The sequence below is a fragment of the Akebia trifoliata genome, chromosome 12, assembly GCF_017979445.1.
Source record: "Akebia trifoliata isolate Shusen 1 chromosome 12, ASM1797944v1, whole genome shotgun sequence".
Taxonomy (NCBI): Eukaryota; Viridiplantae; Streptophyta; class Magnoliopsida; order Ranunculales; family Lardizabalaceae; genus Akebia; species Akebia trifoliata.
This window is the reverse complement of record NC_141386.1, coordinates 7,947,204-7,968,743: the sequence shown is the minus strand read 5'-3', so window position 1 is coordinate 7,968,743 and position 21,540 is coordinate 7,947,204. Positions and strand designations below refer to the sequence as shown.

The window sequence follows — 21,540 nt, the reverse complement described above, 5'->3', positions numbered from 1 at the left end:
AATAACACTCTTTTAAGAAAATATAACTTTTACAAACACTCACACTTTCTACAACCTCTCAAAACCTCTTATTGTTTTTCTTACAACTTGATTTTTCTCACAACTTGATGAAAAATGAGAAAACTCACACTTATTTATACTAGTGGCACCTCCTTAATCAATGGCTAGGATTGTGCCAACATACTTTTAATCTAATAGTTATAATTTGTTATCTAGAGCTTTCTCTATGAAGATTCTAGAAATTGGACTCTAAATTGCCATGGGGCAATAAGTTTAGCCTTTTCCCAATTGGGCTGTTGTTAAATTTTAACGCAACTCAGATTGAAAAACCATTGCAAAGTTGAATAACTTAGGAAAAACTTTAAGCTGACTATGTCAATCATACTCCCATCATGAGTAATACTTTAGGCATACCATTTGGGTAGGGGATGGGAGGCAAATGAACGACTATATACTATTAGCTGGTTACCCCCTTCCCTCATCCCCAATTGTCCAAGAAGAATACAATTGCTTGGATTGGTGAGATCATCAATAAAATTGAATTGAGAAAATTAGTAAAAAAAGGTTAAATATTTTAATATTTATATAAAAAATAACAAAAATGAATACTACTAGACAGTCCAGCATTTTAGTAACTCATTGGACTATCCAGCGTTTTAATGCGTTACATTACATTATTTTACCGAAAATGCCCTCAAAATGATTAACACCCTAACAATTTAGTCTCCATTTAAAACATTGGCCAATCCAGCAAGTTACTAAAATGCTGGACCATCTACCGATTTAATTTGTCTTTTGTAATTTTCGAAAAAATAGATTCTTTTTCGTTAATATTAAAATATTTTACCCTCTTTTAATAATTTACCCAATTGAATTTTAGTGCATAAGGTAGTCTACATGGGTTGTTGTTGTCTAATTTACGCACGCAAGTATACGTATCGAACAAGTAATAAAGTGATGAAAAAGTATCGTTCCCACGGAGTCTAAATACTAATCTATTGTTAATTACCAATTTATCTCACTCTAATTTTATCCAAACAAAAGTAAAAATAGGAATTGAAAATAAACAAGAAAATTAACAACGATAATAAATTTAAAGATTAAATTCAATGAGTGATGAAACCTAGGTTTATAATTTCCCTTAAATAATTACTTGATTAAATTCTCATTCTCTCTATGATAAATTAATCTACTATGTCACCCAAGAACACTAAATTCTTTACAAGCCTCTGTCGATGGTCATGTAAAAATATCCTTCTAAACTAACTCCCTATATGTCTATGAGAATTAAATCAAGAAGAATCATTAAGAATAAGTTCTCATAAAGGATGCACATGCAACGTGAATATATGTCTATATCAAATTAGCGTATGTTATTCTATCTAGGTCATGAATACAAAACAACTCTGTCGATATTATTAAGATTCACTAATTCAATTCAATCAATGACTAATTAATTAAATCACATTAAACATCGGATAGAATAAACAATCACATGTAGAAATAATCATAAAAGAAAAATAGAAAATTAATCAAGTATCATGAATGGGTTTCATTATAACCCTAGAATAGAAATTAGTTCATCATTGAAAAGAAAATAAAATCACAAAAGTATTCAGCTATTCTTTGAGATTACAAAGATCAAGAGAAGAGATAAATTTCAGAAAAATAAAATTCAAAAGTCGAATCTCCAGCTTTCGTCCTGCTTCTCGATCTTGCGTCTCCAAGAAAAACCCAGAACTTCTGTCCTCCAAAAAAGCTTAATTTTTTCTATTTATAGGTTTGGAGTCATTAAGGTTTAAGAGTCCCAAAATCTGCTTCTAATTCAGTCTCATCCCAAAAAATTAACGAATAATGTTGGAAACGTAAGCAGGCCATGGTCTCAAAACATGTCATGTTGCGGCTTGTATTTTTATTTTTCTGTTGTGCAATTCTTGAATTCCCGCTACAGCCTCATTTTCTATCAAGCTGCGGTTTGAAAACTTTTTAGCTTATATGCTTAGCTTCCTTCTTCCGAGAGTGAACCAATTTGAAGCCAGAATTTCTCTTAAATGTTGGCAAATATCCCATTGTTCCATACTGTTCATAAACTGCAAAATAAGCATAAAAATCAAATAAAAACATATAATCACACAAAAAGTATAAAACAAACTAAACTTAAATAAAAACAACTAAAAAACTTTAAAATTAACAAAATATTATATTTAAAAGTGGTTAATTCGTAGGTATAAAACCTACTTATCAAATACCCCCAAACTTAACATTTTGCTAGTCCTCGAGCAAAACAAAAACAAAGAAAAACCTAACTAAGGAAAATTAATCTAAAACACAAATAAAACACAAGTGATGATACTAGCCTGATTCTTCACACTTGCGTCAAAGATTGCGTAAATTTCATAATTCTTAAAAAAACTTTAGAAATTGAAACAATCTAGATTATCAACCCAAGTTTCATTCAATCTCACCTTGAACCTCCTACATATGTGCAAACAACTCCTAATCACTTAATCAGTTTATGCAATCAAGAGTAAACATAGGTGATCTCTAGATATTGACATTGATGAACTCCATAAGCCTATTTTTCATGCTATTCTCCACTAATTTAGGTTGTCACTTAATCAAGAATCAATAGGATTTTTATTCAGCTTGTAATGTGTGGCTCGGTTAAAGGTAGGATAAAAGGAAATTTTATGGTTCAGATCACCCCTTAAACACATCAATCTTTTAGGATTTTCATAAAATGTAAACTTACATTTGAACATCAAGTCACTCCGCATTCTTAATCTTGTTTCACTATTATTCCCTTGACAACCCTTTACTCACCACTTTTTTTTTTCATCAATTTTTTTTTTACTTTTTTTGTTTTTTGTTTTTTTGTTTTTGTTTTTTTCATGAATGGAAGAATGGAATTAGCTCATTTCACCCCCAAACTCACTGCACCCCCAAACTTATTTGATTAAGAGCATTCTTTAACAAAAATGAGTGTAGTAATGAGACACATTTTTTTTAACATAAATAACTTTCCGAAACCTCAATTGAATATTCTTGAAATTTTTCCTTCCACATTCTCGAAACTTCACCTTCCACCCTTATTTGCATAGCTCAGAATTATCCAATAGAGATCAATATGCCTAAGAGATGATGGGTCAAATTTCAGAAACATTGAACAAAAAGGCTTGGTTAGAACTGTGGGTGCCAAAGAAAATGGGAAACAAGGCTCAATGGGGAAGACTAGTGATAAAATCAATATAAATAAGCTTAAAAGGCTCAATCAATCCAAGAATGGCCTAAATCATGTCCCTAATCAAGTGCAACTTAGGATTTCGCCTCGAGTAACAATCAAATAAGTTCTAGAGTTCACTGAGATCATGGAAAACACTTAAACGCATAAACATTCTCCAAGTGTATTAAACAATCAAGTGCATCAAGATTATAAGCTCAATGTAAAAGAGTTCAAAACAAGGCTGAATTTCATCAGAGTTAAGCACACAGACAAGTTCAACCTCCATCATTTTCCAAGAACCATGTATGTACTCAATCCAAATCCTTATCATTGACTGCAGATTATCAGGCAAAAATATCACAAAATAATTTTTTTATTATTTTTTAAATATTGATTTAAACACACCAAAACAGAAACTTAAACACATTAAAGCAAACACAAAAATAAAAAAAAATTAGAAAAATACTACTTTCAGCCCCAAACTTAGTTATTGCATTGTGCCCAATGTAATCAATTAGAATCAAAGGTAGGCAAAGGACTTTCCTAAAATATTTATTGGCGGCCAAGAGTCATCAGCATCATCTGTGCCATCTTCATTGCTATTGTCATTCAGTTCTAGCACTAGTGATGAAATGGTGAAGCTCATGCTCTATTACTTTTCACAACCGGTGACCAAAAATCATGACTCCAACAACAAGTAATCGTAACCTAATCACCAACAGTTGAAATGACAAATATAACAACTGCACTCGATTATATCCAGCCAGCACCATATATATCAAACAACCCCCAAAATTTTCAACAAATTAACCTACCCAACCTGTCTCATTATCACTGAACTTTTCACAAACACTTGGTATGCACAAAAATATAATGATATCCAAAAATCAAGTAATACTAGCCATTGTCACAGAAGTCCGTACATATTGTAGCACATAACACTCCACCAATCAAACAATCCAAACACTCACTTCAACATCAATCACTCCACTCAACCACTCAACATCAATCAACAATTAAATCAATCAAACACTCCCAAACAGCCCTAATTGCAATCAAAAGTCGAATTTTCCAATCCAAATAATCAAATTTTTATTCACAATATGCAATATAGGCTAATGGAATGTAACACTTACAAATAAAACCTGATGGTACCCCAATTGATTTGGTTGTATTGGCAACGAGCGGACTTGGAATATCCACTAAATCTGGTGAAAAGGGTCCACGGATTTGAGCTTTCTTTAGCCACCCTTGAATATAGAGAGGGAAACGTAGGAGTACTGTTGGAGAAGAAGGAGAGAGATGAAAAGTTTTATGTCATTGAGGCACGAAGAGAAGGTTGACCGTGAAATTGTGTAACATTAGAAATATTAGGGTAAGTGTAACCCTTTTCTATTTGGGTACGATTTTAGGTCGATGCTTGTTAGAATATTATGCCATGGCTCGAATTTTTATATTTCTGATCAGTTCTGTCACGAACTAGTGTCTTGGCTTAAGAAAAGTTAAGCCACGGCCTCTTCGATGTGTGAGATCAGGGCTGCTGTCTGTTTTAGATGTTGCTGCTGTGAACGAGTAGAGGCTTTTGCTTCTACAATCTGTGCTACCCATGACTTGTGTCATGTTGTTAATGCAGTTGATTTTCTTAGAGACTCCTAACATTTTTCAACAAAACATAACTAAATTGAATTAAAGTGAATTATAAAAATTATGATAAAAGCAAACTAATAATTTTTTTTTTTTTGAAATAAAAAAAATAACGAAGAATAATGAAAATCACAATAAACGAAGAGAGAGTTTAGAACGCTTGGGTTACCTCCCAAAAAGCACTTGTTTTAAAGTCATCAGCCTGACTTTGTCTGAAGTCACGTCAGGTTTGCTAGAATGATAGTGGATTTTTGACGGTCAATTTCCCACACATCAAAGATCTCCACCTCCTTCATAATTGGGTTAAGTCAACGTTGGTGCTCAATAAAGGGCTTATGATAATCCTCCATACGGATTTTGTGCATGCTGGTAGAAGGACAAATCCCCTTAATATTCGTGATGGACCATCCCAATGCTTTCTTGTACTCTCGCAACTACCTCAAATGACTAGAAAAAAGACTTGATCTCTAATGATGACAATTCTTGAATTGAAGGCTTCAAATGAGAACCTAATGGTGGCACTTCTAACAATTCAAATTCTAGCATAGAACGAGAGAATTTTGGTGCAGTCTCCAAATAGTTCACCAACTCAAAACACTCCAAATCTTCTTCATTGTATGTATTAATGATTGCTAATTCAAGCTGGTCAAATGGGAGTGTTTCTTCATGGTCATGTCGAACACATGTGTCTACTGCATCAATTTCTATAGTAATCTTCAGGCTCATCAGTAGGAAACTTCATAGCTTTGAAAACATTAAACTTCACCTCTTGATCTTGAACTTTCATAGTAAGCTCACCGATTTGCACATCAATAAGAATTCTACCTGTGGCTAAGAATGGTTTACCAAGAATGATTGGAACATCCCTATCCTTTTCCATATCAAGAACAATTAAATCCACAGGGAATATAAATTTGTCGACCTTAACAAGCACATTTTCAATTACCGCCTTGGATACTTCAATAATTTATCCGCTAACTGGAGTGTCACAATAGTAGGCTTGGCTTCTCCCAATCCCAATTTTTGAATTATAGATAGTGGCATCAGATTAATACTAGCCTCCAAATCACACAAAGCTCTACCAGAGAATTGATTACCTATTGTGCATGGTATAGTGAAGCTCCCTGGATCCTTAAACTTTGCTGGAAGTTTCCTTTGAATGATAGCACTGCATTCTTCAGTCAAACTCACTGTTTCGAATTCAATCAATCGTCTTTTTTTAGTCAAGATATCTTTCATAAACTTGGCATAACTTGGCATTTGCTCTAAAGCTTCAGCGAATGAGATATTAATATGCAACTTCTTGAAGATATTCAGAAACTTTGCAAACTGCTCGTCATATTTTTGTTTCTAAGGACTAATATTTTCTAAGCCGAGCTTGTTATGCTCTTGGTTTGTAGCTTCTTTCTATTGTTCACCCTTCTCTTTAGAAACTGTTTCTTCTGCCACTAAAACATCCAGTTCCTTTGGTTCCTTGACAACATCAGTCAACTCTTTTCCACTCCTCAATGTGATTGCCTTGCAATGCTCCTTGCCATCTCTCTTCGGATAGTCTCTGTATTGCTAGGCAAGGTTCCTTGATGATGATTGTTAATTGTTGAAGCAAGCTGATCTAACTGAATTTCTATATTCCAAATAGAAGCTACTTGGCTTTGGAGGTGAGTTCTAGTTTCTATCATGAACTGATTAGTGTTGGTTCTCATCTGATGCACTAGATTTTCAAAAGAAGGCTTTTTTTCTCTAGGGGGAGCTTGAGGATAATAACTTGGTTGAAATATGGGCTATTTTGGGCGGGTGGAGTAAGGGGCCTTGCTACTGGCTGGCGCGCTACGGCTGCTTTTAAGCCTCCTCCTTGATAGTGTAGTTTAGTTCCGGTGTATACCTCTTCGTTAGGTTTCTGGCTTTTGAGTAAATAGGGTCGTTAAATGGCAAGAAGAGGACTTCCTTTCACTCTTACTCATTCTAGGCACTTGCGCTTCCCTCTCTCTCTTTTTAGTCGATCCCGCCTGCCGGCGTCCTGAGGGTTAGGATCAAGGGCTGGTCGAGTGAGCCTTTATAGCTTCCGAGGGTTAGGATCAAGGGCTGGCCCAGAATCTTTAAAGGTCAATCGAGTGGGACGATCTCACAGCTCTCTCTAGCCCTGATCCGACTCCTTCACCTCGCTTACGTTCAGTGAAGCCCTCCTTCCTCCTTACTTTCGCTACTCTCAAATAAGGCTCTTCCTGACTCTCTTTGCCGATTGGAAGAAGGTCTGATGTCCTTATCCTGGCATGAACTCGCCGACTTTGAAGCCCGGATTCATTGACTTCCCACAGCTTGATTATTGTTACTCCAAGATAAGTTCGGATGATTTTTCCATCCTGGATTGTAGTAGTTGGAGTATGGATTATTTTTCCTATTGCCAATAAAATTGAAAGACTCTAGATTATTAGGGCACATATCTCTTGAATGATTGTCTCCACAGATCTAGCATGTAATAGTAGTAGTTTGAATGGTATGAACTCCAAATGAATCAAATTTCTTAGATAAGGATGCCAGTTGAGCAATCAAAGCAGTAAGAACATCTAATTCATGCACTCCTACTGTTCTTCTTGTATTCATCATCTCTGTATGGTACTGGAAGTTGTTAGAGGCCATCTCTTCTAATAAATTATACCCATCCTCAAATGTCTTCGCCATAAGAGATCCACCTGCTGCAACATCAACACTCGTTCTAATAGATCCAACCAACCCATTGTAAAAAATTTGGATGATCAACCAGTCCGATAGAGCATGATGAAGACATCTCCAAAGTAAATCTTTATACCTTTCCCAGGCTTCATAAAGAGACTCATTGTCCAACTACACGAAAGTAGTGATATCATTCCTCAGCTTTGCAGTTTTTTACGATAGAAAGTATTTAACGAGGAACTTTTCGCCAAGTCATCCCAAGTGGTGATAGACTCCCTAAGTAATAAGTTCAGCCAACTCTTCGCCATGTCCCTCAATGAGAATGGAAATAGTCGCAATCGGATGGCATCATCATCAATACCATTATACTTGAAAGTAGCATATATCTCCAGAAAATTAACTAAATGTGCATTGGGATCTTTGACATGTGAACCCCCAAACTGAGATGCTTGTACCATCTGAATAGTAGCCGGCTTAAGCTCAAAGTTATTGGCTTGCACCACTAGACGACGAATACTAGTGTGAATCCCATCCACCAATAGAACAGCATAGTCCCGCATAGACTTAGGACCCTCATTACCATTATTTTGGTCGGCCATTATATGGTGTTGAGAAACTTCTCGCTCGTTCTTTCTATTTCTTCGACAAGTTTTCTCGATCTCAAAATCCAAAGGAACAATCTCTAAATTTCTCGTATTATGCATACACTAGTCAAATACCTACAAAACAAAGAAAAGTTTGGTCTAAAATCAAATATGGTTGAATTAATATTAACAAAAAAATTAATAAATTAGTCCCCGGCAGCGACGCCAAAAACTTGTTGTCTAACGCATGCAAGTATACGTATCAAAACAAATAATAAAATGATGAGAAAATTTCGTTCCCATGGAGACTAAATACCAATCTATTACTAATTATCAATTTATCTTACTCTAATTTTATCCAAACAAAAGTAAAAAAAATAGGAATTAAAAATAAACAAGAAAATTAACAACAATAATAAAGTTAAAGATTAAATTCAATAAGTGATGAAACCTAAGTTTATAATTTCCCCCAAATAATCCATTTGGTTAAATTCTCCTTCCTTCTATGATAAATTAATCCACTATGATTGTCACCCAAGAGCACTAAATTCTCTACAAGCCTCTGTCGATGGTCATGTAAAAATACCCTTCTAAACTAACTCTCTATACGTCTATGAGAATTAAATCAAGAAGAATTCATTAAGAATAAGCTCTCATAAGGGATGCACATGCAACGTGAGTATATGTCTATCTCAAATTAGTATATGTTATTCTATATAGGTCATGAACACAAAACAACTCTGTCGATATTATTAAGATTCACCAATTCAATTCAATCAATGACCAGCTAATTAAATCGTATTAAACATCGGATAGAATAAACAATCACATGTAAAAATAATCATAAAAGAAATACATAAAATTAATCAAGCATCATGAATGAGTTTGATTATAACCCTATAATAGAAATTAGTTCATCATTGAAAAGAAAATAAAATCACAAAAGTATTCAGTCATTCTTAGAGATTACAAAGATCAAGAGAATAGATAAAGTTCAGAAAAATAAAATTCAAAAGTCGAATCTCTAGCTCTCGTCCTCCTTCTCGATCTTGCGCCTCTAAGAAAAACTCAGAACTTCTGTCCTCCAAAAATGCTTAATTTTTATTTATTTATAGGTATGGAGTCATTAGGGTTTAAGAGTCTCAAAATCCGTCTCTAATTCGATCTCAAAAAATTAACGAGTAATGCTAGAAACGTAAGTAGACCATGGCCTCAGAACATGTCATGTCGCGGCTTATACTTTTATATTTTTGTTATGCAATTCTTGAATTCCTGCTGCGGCCTCATTGTTTATTAAGTTGCGGCTTGAAGATTTTTTAACTTGTATACTTAGCTTCCATCTTCCGAGAGTGAACCAATTTGGAACCAGAATAAGCATAAAAACCAAATAAAAACATATAATCACATAAAAAAGTATAAAACAAACTAAACTTAAATAAAAGCAACTAAAAGACTTTAAAATTAATAAAATATTATATTTAAAAGTGGTTAATTCACAGGTATAAAACCCACTTATCAGTTGTACAATATAGACAGGTAGGATTGAAAACCATTGCCTCATTGAACATATGACTGTGTTTCTTTCCCTAGTTGTACGATCCAAATCACCGTGTAAAATATCATATCCAAGCATTTTTTGTTTGTCTCATATATAATAAGTATTTAACTAATTCTACGTCTCTATTATATCATCTTCTATAGGGAAAGAAACTTTTCTTACTAAGTAAATAAATTTCAAATCGTACTGAGGACTAATTTGGCTAACATGACTTACTACATTAGAAATCCAACACCACAGCCTTCTAGATTTCATGGAAAAACAAGAATTCAAAAGAGAAAAAAACATAAAAAAAAAGCTTTTGAGTATCATCAAAGGTGTTGAAAAACATGGATGGCAACCGAACTCCCAAATTTAAAAATAAAATTCAATAGTGAAAAATAAATTTTTTGGTGATTTTTTTCAGTTCTTAAAATTTCTTCATCTACATACCAAATTTGGCATCTACTCATGTTTTTTTATGTTACGGTTTGAACTCACGGCCCTTAAGGAGATTTAAAATATTACAAAATAAAGATCAAACATGAAAAAAAAAATGAAAGTATAACTCAATCAGAAATCATTTTTTAAGGATATTTATTATTTGTAAAATTATGAAAAATATGTATAATGACAATGAAATATGATATTAAAAAACTGTGACAATAAGATGTTTATTATTTTTAATTAATATTTAAGATCTTGTATTAAGATTGCATTTTTGTCAGACAAACAATATGAAAGTTAATTTAACTAAGGATTTTTGCAAAAACGATCAAGTAAAACAATTCAGGATATGTAAAACAATTTTTATCGCAGCCAAGTAGACTCGGCTATATTTAGTTAGGCTCTCACCTTGATTAATACATTTAGGCACACCTTGGTGGTTGGGTGGGGGAAAGGGGGAGTAAACGATTAGTTGGTTACCCACGATTTCTTACCACCTCTACTTAACCCAAACACTACCACATAGTGTGCTCAAAAGTGCTAGTTAAGGTGAGAGCCTATAATCAAGCTAGCCAGACTGATATGTGCGGTCAGCAATAAAAAAAAAAGTAGGAGAACACAATAAATTTCAAGAAATATGCAAAATGAGAGAATCAAAGAAAAAATTCAACAACAAAATTTATTGTCCCAACAATGATCCCACACCTTTTGAGCCATCTCAGAAGAAGACAATGACACAAAAGAGATAAAATCAGTGAGATTAGTAATGACTTCAATCACTTAGTCATTGAAATTTATTGTGAATCTTAAGTTCCAAAAAAAAATATTCTCTAAAAAATGAACGCATGACAAGAAATTGTTTTGTATTCTTGTGATTTTATGCCCCATTAGGAGAATACACTAAGGCATGTTGAGTTTAGTCCTACATCAAACACTCATTGCCTTGTCTCTCTCCTTGTAAAGCTCTTGGGCCTCTCCACTCATTGCCAATTGTTTTTGAGTTGGACCCCGAAATTTATCATGGTATCAGAGCTCAAGCTCCATTGAGCACATTAATATTGGTGCGCCGTTCTTTGGTGATAGTGCCACCACCATTGCTGGACCTAAATCCAATTTTTTTAATTTATTATTATTATAATTTTTTTTCAGCAAAATCACACCTCCTTCTATTTCCCTACAAATCTCCCACGTCTATACATTCCTCTCTTACGATCTCATTTTTTTTCCTTAGAAAAAAGTTTGTCTAATGAGATTCTTTTGTTTAAATAGTACAATCCTAATTTTTTTGCTCTTGAGAGAGAACATGACATACCTAATCTCGTAAGCCATCAGTTCCAACAGAATTAAAAAATAAAAAAAATAAAAAAATGGGATGTGACAGTGATGGACTTCACAGACAGGCGGTGACCACCAAAAAATAGAATTGGATTTTTGACGATCTAATAACGTGTCACTTAATGAGATCAAGAGAAATTATTCGAAGAAATCAATTGCATATTTCTTCTTCAAATGACCATGCAATTGCGAGAATATGTTAGAGAACTGGATACAACGTATTATGATGATACACTGTTTCATATCAATGTATCTCATCTCAAAAGGAAGGGAATGTTGGAGAATACTATATGTAGCAATATCAATTAGGATATTCTACATTCGGAACTTCTAATAAATTATAATATTTATGTTAGGCTAGTTTCCTTATCTTGGTTGGTGTAATCCCCATAAATATCCTATCGTGATTCTTGCAATATTCATCCAAGAATACTCAATAAATTAGATTTCGTATGGTATCAAAGCAGGCCTTTATTTCCTTCATGTCTTTTGGCCCAATCCAACCCACACGTGCGGGGGCGTATGGAGTTTAGTCCTACATAGGACACTAATTGCCTTGTCTCTCTCCTTCTAAGCTCCTAGACCCCTCCACTCATTGGCAATTAGTTTTGCGTTGGACCCCCAAATTATCATAAAGATCGAGGGAGATGCAAATATGAGAGAATCATTAAAAAAATTTGACAACAAAATTTATTATTCGGATGATGAGCCCACTCCTTTTGATCCTCCTTGGAAAGAAACATGACACAAAAGAGATAAGACTGGTGAGATTAATAATGGCTCGGATAACCTAATGATTGAAATTTCTTATCTAAACTCCCAAAAAAGTCTCTCTAGAATGAATTAGAAAACTTTGAAATGACATCTATATTTTTTTAAGCAATAAAAACAAGTTAAGGAACTGGTCTTGCAGTGGTAACCCTTTAATGCCAAATTTCCTCCAAAAAAATGCACTTTATCCCCTTTTCTTACCATAAAAACTACCTTCTTGCAAAACTCTATGACAATTTTGACAAATACCTTTTTACACTCTAGACACCAAAATGGAGATATGACTCTTCAAAATTCCTAGCTAAAATTGATATCACTCTATTTTTCCTTAATTACTCCCTTCCACAGACTTTCTTGATTTGGTTTCATATTTGTAGAGCCATGTCAGCATTAACTGGAGGTAATGTGGCCTGTGGACGATCTTTAATACCAGCCATTATAAAATATATAATTAAAGGTCCCACCCCTTGAAAAAATATTCATTTAAGAAATTGTTTCAAAGATATCTAGAAAATTTGGAGGAACCCTGGAAGCTCAAATCCACGAAACCTTCTCCACATCAGTCCAATACTCCCAAAGAAGTAAAGTAGGTCTTTTATTCACTCTCTACAAATCATTAAGGACACAAAAGCACGAAATTATAAACTAAAGACAAGATAGTGAATTAATATCTTTAGGTGACTATTCATACCTCTAAATTCAATGAATAGTGGCAACTCCTTCAAACTCTAAGTAGTCTTCAAACATTATTAACTATATATACTAAATATAAATTGGCACATAGAGCCTTAACATAAGTGTCTCAAATTTAAAGATAAAAGAAATAACTACTAAATTCTAAAACTACTCAAACTAACGGATGCGATTGCTCATCCACATAATCAAACTCTGGTAACTCCTCGTAAATCTCTTCCTCAAGGACTGGCTCCTCTAAAATCATATGATCTAAAAATGTGAATGTTAGGGTGAGTAATGGGAGTTACTTAGCAGAATGTTTTTGCTCATTGAAATATGATCACATTGCTCACAGAATTCACCTAAATGCGAAAGAGAAAGTCATAATTTCTCTTTCCTACCTTGCCATTGCCCCACCCCACCTTCTATTTTTACTCAAATGTTGCTCCTTTTCCCTCCCCTCTTACCTTCTTCTAACACATAACCAAAGAAAAAAAGAAAGAAAAAAATAAAAAAGAGGTTTCAACTGTAATCGGCAGCAGCAGTAAAAAATTTCTCATCAGCCAAACCTTAATCTTGTATAAAAAAAAATTTCTTTAAAAATCTCTCATCTTCCAAACCTTAATATCATATAGGATTTTTAATACAAGTTATCGCATTTTCTTTTTTAAATTTCTATTTTTTTTAATTTTGGATTTTATGTGAGCCTTAATCATAACTGGAAACATCTACTAAAAGTGTTTGAAGGAGTATTATAATGTTAATATAATAATTTGTAAAGTTTGTATTCTGTGTCTTAATCTTTCACTGGGGTGTGATAAATAATTCAAGAAATTGGGGTGTAAAATATAAATGTTGGGGTGCCAATAGAAGGTCTCTAAAATAATGTGTTAGTCGAAATTCTAGGAAAAAGGATTTGGATTAGTTTGAATGGGTTTTAAAATTTACTAAAAGGGAATTAAAGCACTGATTCAAAGGGCTATATGGACTAGAAGATTAGATTAATTGTGTTGTCACCTTATGTAATCTTGTGTTGCTAGTTATTGCTTTTACTTCGTCTCTGATACATCTTTTGTGTAAGGTTTTTTGCCTAATGTACCATCACTTTACCATTGCGAAAATACACCAAAACATATATCATTTATTTTATGTTTGAAAATACAACAACTACTTTTTTCAAATGGTAATCAACGAACTACAAAAATCTTCCAATTGAGGCAAAAATCATAGAGAATGTTAATTTTCTACCCATGAAGTAGTTCCATTAGATCATAATGTTCCAATTGCATTTTTAACCAAGATTTATGGCATTCAACGTAGTATCTGTTTTGCCACATAAAGCTTGTGCACAAATGAATGTGTAGACACCCCATTTTTGCACTCTCCTGATTAATCAACTCGTCAATCCGATCGCAAAGGTTCCCAATGATGGATGTTTATTCCAATGCTTCATTTTGTTATCAGAAATCCGGATGAGGTATCTCGAACTGACAAAACTTAGAAACCATGCTACGCTAGATAAATACGACCCCAGAAACATAGAAATCATCATCTTGCAAACCAAAAAGAAGCTTCACGATAAAAATCACTAAAAATGACCAAATTACCAAAATACCCCTAACATCAAAAACAACCCTAGAGCCTACATTATGCTTAGGGAAACCCATTCAAACACATAAAACAATAAATCGAAATCAAATAAATCATTTCACCAATTTTCACAAAATTCGACAAAATTACGAAAATACCCCTCATAAAATCCACGATCATTTCACACAAAAAATTTCATAAATGATAAAAATCAACTTTTTCATTGAATTCCTTACGAGAAACTGATTCCAAAACATCTTGGAACATTGAAAAACGACTTAAAACGTAAAAAATCCTCTCCGAGGGCAAAACGGTAATTTCACAATTTTAATAATTAAAAATTTTGAAATTAATAAATAAATCATTAAATAATGTAAAGTGAAACATTAATAAAATTAATTATAAAATTTAAACCAAAAAATTGATCAATCAGGCTTTCAAGAAAAATTGTTGATGGTTCGCAAGATATTTCTTTAAGGACCCTCCATTTGGGGGTCCAAAGAATCAAAGATATAATAGAGGGGGTTCTCCAAAAATTTAAGGTCAATCAAGCAAGACTAAAGTCAAGATATTAAAGTCAATCAAATAAGGCAAAAGTCAAAATTAAAGTCAATTAAGTAAGACTAGAGTCAAATATTAAAGTCAATCTCATAAGACTAAGGTCAAAACCCTAATCTAAACTAATCAAGTCAATCTCATAAGACTAAGGTCAAAACCCTAAATCAAAACCCTAATTTAAACTAATCAAGTCAATCTCATAAGACTAAAGTCAAAACCCTAAAACCCTAAAGACTAAGTCAAAACCCTAATTGAAACCCTAAAAGAAACCCTAATCAAACCCTAATGCTTCTAAAAACTTTATAAATAGGAGCCTCCACACCCTATTTTCGTATCAAAGAAAAAACCCTAAAAAAAGTAGGTGAAGAAGCCTCCACAACCTCCCCAAAACCCTAATTTTGGAGCCCCAACTTCTTCCCTAACACCCCTACTCCGATTTTAGCCTAAAAAACACCTAGAAACCTTTCAAAAACACCACAAAAATCCACAACAAATTCAAAGCGTCCAGATCCAAGAAGGAGATACCTTGCCTCGGAGATCAGAAATCAGATCCGGAGACAGAACAAAGTAAGGAGTACGGTACAAGGAGCTGTTTTCACTAGATCTGAGGGAATAGTACTTTTGCAGATCGAAGGTAAGGTTTTTCATTATTTTTTAATCTAGGTTTTGTCATTAGCGATGTAGTTATATTTGGAATAAGTAGAGACCGGCATTGGCAGAGCGGGATTGGTGCCTAACACCTTCCAACCCCGTAACATGATCCCCGGATTCAGATTTTCTGTGGTAGATTAGTGTTTATCTATTTTAGAGTCAGTTTGGTTCCTAGACTACAATAATTAGGTGGCGACTCCCAAACCTCAAGGGTCAAAAGCGGATCCGCGCACCCCGCGGATCGAGGGCGCTTTCAGTGGCGAATCCACTGGGGACATTGAAATTCAAACTTGAAAAGCCCCGAGTATGGGATACGTCGCTAGTAGGACTTTTTTATTTGATTTTTAATTAGTTGATTATTTGTTTATTGTGTTTTATTTATTTATGCTTTTCTTTATTCTTTTGGCTTAACTATAGATCATGTGATTCAATTTTGAATATCCTAATCCAGTATATCATTTTTTTTATGGTTTAATCGAAAGTCATTCGGAATGGCCCTAAATAATGTGAGATTTTAAAGGAATAGTTTTATTGAGGATGAAATAATGGTTTTTGGACCATGATTTTTTTTACACATGTAATTATTTTTCGATTAAAAATTTAGGTATGTGCTTGATTTGGTATTTGACCATTTGTTGTTAGGAACGTCAACGTTTTTCAATTTGATAGCCAATGTGAGATGTATTCCTCAACAACATTTTTTATTCATTTATTATTATTATTTTTTTTTTAATTTTTAGTTTTCATTTTTAATTTTTCAAAAAAAAAAAAAAAAAAAAACACAACAAGTGGTTAGGCGTGCTGCCCTACGAACAACAAGGAAGAAAACAAAAAGAAAATAATTTTTTTTTAAAGGTGCTGTCAACAAATGTGGGGGGCTAGTGTGTAAAATAAAAAAAATCGATTTTAAAAAAAATTTGGGGGTTCTGTTTACAGCAACACATAAGTGGTGTGTAGTAAATAAAAACTTATTTTTCCTCTCACCACATCATCTTCTCAAAAGGTCCAACTGTTACATTTTACCAACAAGAGCTCCAACCGATCGGCTGAAACTTCGAAGGGTTAATGTCTCTCAAAAATCGATGTGGTCTTTGGCATTTTTACCATCTCATCTTCTTGAGATGATTGAATCAACTTGGGGGCATCGTTTTTTGGCAGAGAACGAACACATCTCTCAGTTATATCGGCTGAAACCTTAGCCCAATCAGCGTTAATCTCATGTGTAAGAGGGGAAATCGTCATTCTACTTTTGGACATCATCTTCTTAAGATGATGGAATTACTTGAGTTCATCGTTTCTAACAGAAAACAGACTCCTCTCTCTGATATATCGGCTGAAATTTCAGCCCAATCAATGTTAATCTCGCTCGAAATCACTGATTCAAAGTAGATTATTTTAAAATCGACTCGAATTAAAGGAGTTCATCAGGAGTAAATCGGTTTTTCTTTCTCTATATTTTTCGAAGGAAACTTCCATGTTCGCTGGTTCAGGCCGTGGTGTATTCAGATTTTGAATGAGATGGAGAAACGAACCATTCCATGTTAATCAAAGCAAACCCGATGTGGATCGGTTTTTTCTCTTTAAAAAGGATTTTATGGCAGAAATTTCATGTTTTTCTTCAATCCAATTTTCTGATTTTTTTTTAGAACCTCGATTCTATTTTGGTTTGGAAACGGGTAGATTAGTTTAAAGCTAAATATCAGGATCTTGTTTATCGATTCCAATAAAATCAGCCACCAATCAACGCTGTAAACGAAAATTTTTGATCTAATGTCAGATTGTGTGTTGTAGTGACAGCGCACATTAGTCGGATACAGATTTTTCTGACTTAGAAATATTCATCATAGAAATAAATAGGTTCTGATTTTTTTTTGGTCGGTTTCATTATTATGTTTCATTTATTTTTTTTCTTAGATCTCCTAGAGCCGATTATTTATGTTCCGTTTCGGGTTTGATTTAGAATTTTTTTTTCTAAGTAATTATCACACTGATTTAGGTTTTATGGAGCACATCATATCATGATGTTAATCAATATTTCCTTTATTTAATTGCAAACAAGTTTGGTGTGATTTTTTTTTTAGGTTATGATTTCGATTTTTTATACATAGTTCTTTTTTGATTTTGAAATCATTTTTAAAAAATAAAATAAAATAAGAAAGGAGAGTTTTGGTACTCCTTGGCAATTTTTTTTTTCAATTTGTTAAAAGAAAAGAACTATTGTTCCTTACCTCAACAATCATCATTTCACCCTTAATTTAATACCCTTTTGAGATTTTAAATTATTTTGGACCATCAAAATGACCCTTGATTGAAACACATAAAGAAATGTGCTGGATTAAATGTTTGCTTCTAACATGGATATATGCTTGACATGCTTATATTTAATTAGGTGATTTGAATAGTGTTGATCTCAATTAAATATTCATGTGATTGGTATGGTGTTTTATTTCGATTAAATATTCATGTAATTCATGTTATAATGATTGGTTTGATTGGATCCATGGGCCCATGTGTTGGAAAAAGCCCCGGGCACACCCCACCCTATGTTGCACACACCACATGCACGTTTATTATTTTACTCACTTACACGTCCCATATAGCCAACGTGGCACTAGTGCGTGGCCCGGTCTCTTCGGAGATGCGACGTCATAAATGAAAACCACAACTCCAGTCACGTACCTTAGGGTATATCAAACTAGGAGCATCAATACCGTCTGATCAGGTGATTCTGAGAGGTATATTGATGCACCCAGGCTGGAGCGACCTGAGCCATTGACCTATTGTGAGCCATACAGTCACATGTCCCGATTGCCAACGTAGTACTAGTACGTGGTCGGTCCCCTCGTGGGATGCCAAACCATTTATGAAAGCTACAACCCTTGACTTGTACCCGTAGGTATAAAAGTTAATCTAAGTATATCAATTGCACTTCTTGGTCAAAACCGGTGCCTAAGCAAGATCTTGCCCCGTTGTACCCTACTGTACGAGGGGGATAGATTACGTCTATTCTAGACGAGAGGTATTTAAGTGGGCCCTTGCTCAGCATTTTGCGTCACCTCTCAACTGGAGATCAAACTGGTTGTTTTTGGCTTCAGAGAAGTGAATTGAGGTTTTAAATTATCACCTATACGGTATATCAAACCAAGTCACCACGTATCGAAAGGTATATAGGTGTGCTTGGGAAAGGGTGGCCAGATAAAAATGCATTGCACGTAGTAAGCTTAGAGTCTAGAAACCTTCCCAGTAGGTCACGACTCGAACTTATCGTGGGTGTTCCCGGGTTGTTTATTGATTGGAACCTGTTGATTGATGAATATATGTGAGTGCTGTGAATGGTGTAGATCAGAGTGTATGATTGTCCTCAAGGATCAAATGTTGTTTTTGAAAATTAAAATGGGTGCACCGACCCAATAAAGAATCCATTCTTTTACAATAATGACTCAGTTCATCCCGATCCAACAATCATGGTGGGCCGAGCCATTTAAATTGAAAATGGAGATCAAATTTTCAAATAATTTACAGAAAAAAAATATTTTCCAGAAAAGATTGTTTTCCAAAAGAAGTGTTCTCTAAGAAAAAATGTGTTTTCCGAGAAAAAATATTTTCCAGAAAATATTTTTCATAAGAATAAAATTTTCCAAAAGAAAATAAAAAATTGATCTTTTACATGGGTCATTGGAAGAGTACTAAAATACCCTTTTATGTCAAACCAGGATGCTAGTCGCAGGCGGAAACCCAATCGATCAGTTAGTCAAAACGACCGTTGTAGGGATGCATCCTGTAGAGAAGATCAATTTTGGGAGATTCATGTTGAGGAGTGCTCTTTACTTCCATGAGTTTGAGATAGACTGGAACCTCCTACATCCTATGGCTAAGCGTTGGAACCCCTATCTTCACATATTCCATATGGGGTATATGCATGTGTGCCCCACTCACAAGGATTATTGCGGCATCATGAGGATATCCACTTCAGGACCTCTAGTCAGGTCCTCATTGAAGACCAGATATTCTGGTGAACTTGCCACAGGACTAAACATTTCCAAGGAATAAGCCAAGGCCTTAGTTCATAACGGAAGATTGAACTTAGTACCTTTACTGGGCCCGTATCGCTCCCGCAGTCACCCTATCAATGTAAAACCCGAAGCCTGGCGAGCTACTAGAGATTATCGATTGTGCCTAGGAATCCTAGCCCAAGACATACTGACCTCTAATAGTGATGGCCAAACTATCCCTGAGTCTTTCATAGATATAGCCTCTCAACTCTCCAAGAAAGCCAACCCGGTACCTCTCATCCTATCTGAAACTTTCTTAGGTTTAGATGCCATAAAAAATGGTGAGCGGGAAAACTTCAAAGGAAGTCCCCACTTACTCTATATGTGGTTTTGTGATCGTCTCAAAATCGTAGAGGTTCCCTCAAACCTCGAATATGGGGTAGAACACTTTTCCAAGAGAAACCTGTTAGTGCGTCACAACTCAGTCAAAGCTTGGAGCAAATGGTTAGACTCTCGCCTTGCCTGTCATATTGGTTTTAGGTGCCCTTGGTGGATGACTGATCCCCCTTTTCTAGAAACCAAAGGATCATACTATGTCCGTCTGATTGGTTTAGAAGAAACATCTTTTTACCATCCTAATCTGATCCCAGAACAATACGACGTGCCTACAGAGTTATCTTTACCTCAGCACAAAGCTTTCTTTCCCCCCGAGCCATTGACCGAAAAGTTAGTACACCTCATTGAGAAAGCCTGGAACAAGCGCACCTTAGGGTATCCAGACGGACCAGCAGAATTCAAAGAGCTAGTTGTTAGAGCCAAGAGGGTCAAGCTTGACAGCAATCCTAATGACCCTCAAGACAAAGCCAAGCGTCCATGTAAAAATAGTTCAAGTCAAATTTGTTGAAATATGTTTTTAATGAGAACATTTATTTGTCAATTGTTTTCAATAAAGCTAATTTTTCTTTCAAATAAATATTGATTTCTTCTTTGAATGTTCATTATGTGAATGGATTAATTAATGGATTGGTGCACAAACCTCAATGAAATGATTCCTTAAAATGTTATCAAGAGGGTAATACTGAAATTGACTAAATTTACCTTTGATGGGGTCATATAGGATTATCATTGCGCCCAAACTCAAGCGTCCACCTCCTAGTTGGAGTCGTAAGTCCAGTCGGTTAGAACGAGTTACGGTACCAAGTCAACAAGCAGAGATGGCTTCAAAATCTGAACTTATAGAGATCCGTAAGATCTTGGCAGCCTTTGCCAATGATATCACCAGTATAAAGGGCACAGTGGAAGTGCTAGAACAACCTCGGAATCAACAGGCAATCCCTTAAATGATCCAAAAGGAAAGAAAGTAGAAGAGAGACGTCCACATGAAGTCTTCGAACTCGACGGAGATGAAGAATATGTCAATGAAAATCCGATGTTAGCTAACAATGTCTCTCAGTTAGAGTCGGCTATGAAAAGTATAAAAGGCATTCGAAATTGCAGCAGGTATTGAAGCTCTGAACCGCATCCCTAGAATCCATCTGTCCGAGAAGTTCGTGATACCAGAAATGGACAAGTTTAGTGGTATAGGGTATGCAAAAACACATCTTAAGGTATATGTTATTAACATGCGCACTATGGGGCTCAGTGACGAACATATGACGTTGTTGTTTCAGAGGACTTTATCAGGGTCAGCACTACGTTGGCTAATGTCTCAGGATCCAGTTATTGTGGGCACCTGGGAGAGCATGTCAAAGGCCTTCTGGCATCAATATAAGTATAATACCGAGATTGAGACTTCAAGAAGAGATTTGGAAGCAACTAAACAGAAGAATGGGGAGACATTCACTGATTTTATTGGTCGCTGGA

General features: G+C 34.7%; 1 protein-coding gene and 1 non-coding gene across 2 annotated transcripts; one reads left to right on the top strand and one right to left on the bottom strand.

The window, feature by feature from the left end:
- The first annotated feature begins 7,635 nt into the window (after positions 1-7,635).
- On the top strand, positions 7,636-7,741 carry LOC147388840 (small nucleolar RNA R71). Its single transcript, XR_015171075.1, has one exon. It is a non-coding gene; the product is annotated as a small nucleolar RNA R71 (small nucleolar RNA).
- Positions 7,735-8,136, bottom strand: LOC147388839 (uncharacterized). Its single transcript, XM_086419653.1, has one exon. It carries the CDS (start codon positions 8,134-8,136, stop codon positions 7,735-7,737), a length of 402 nt encoding a protein of 133 aa, XP_086275779.1.
- Between the last annotated feature and the right edge of the window lie 13,404 nt (positions 8,137-21,540).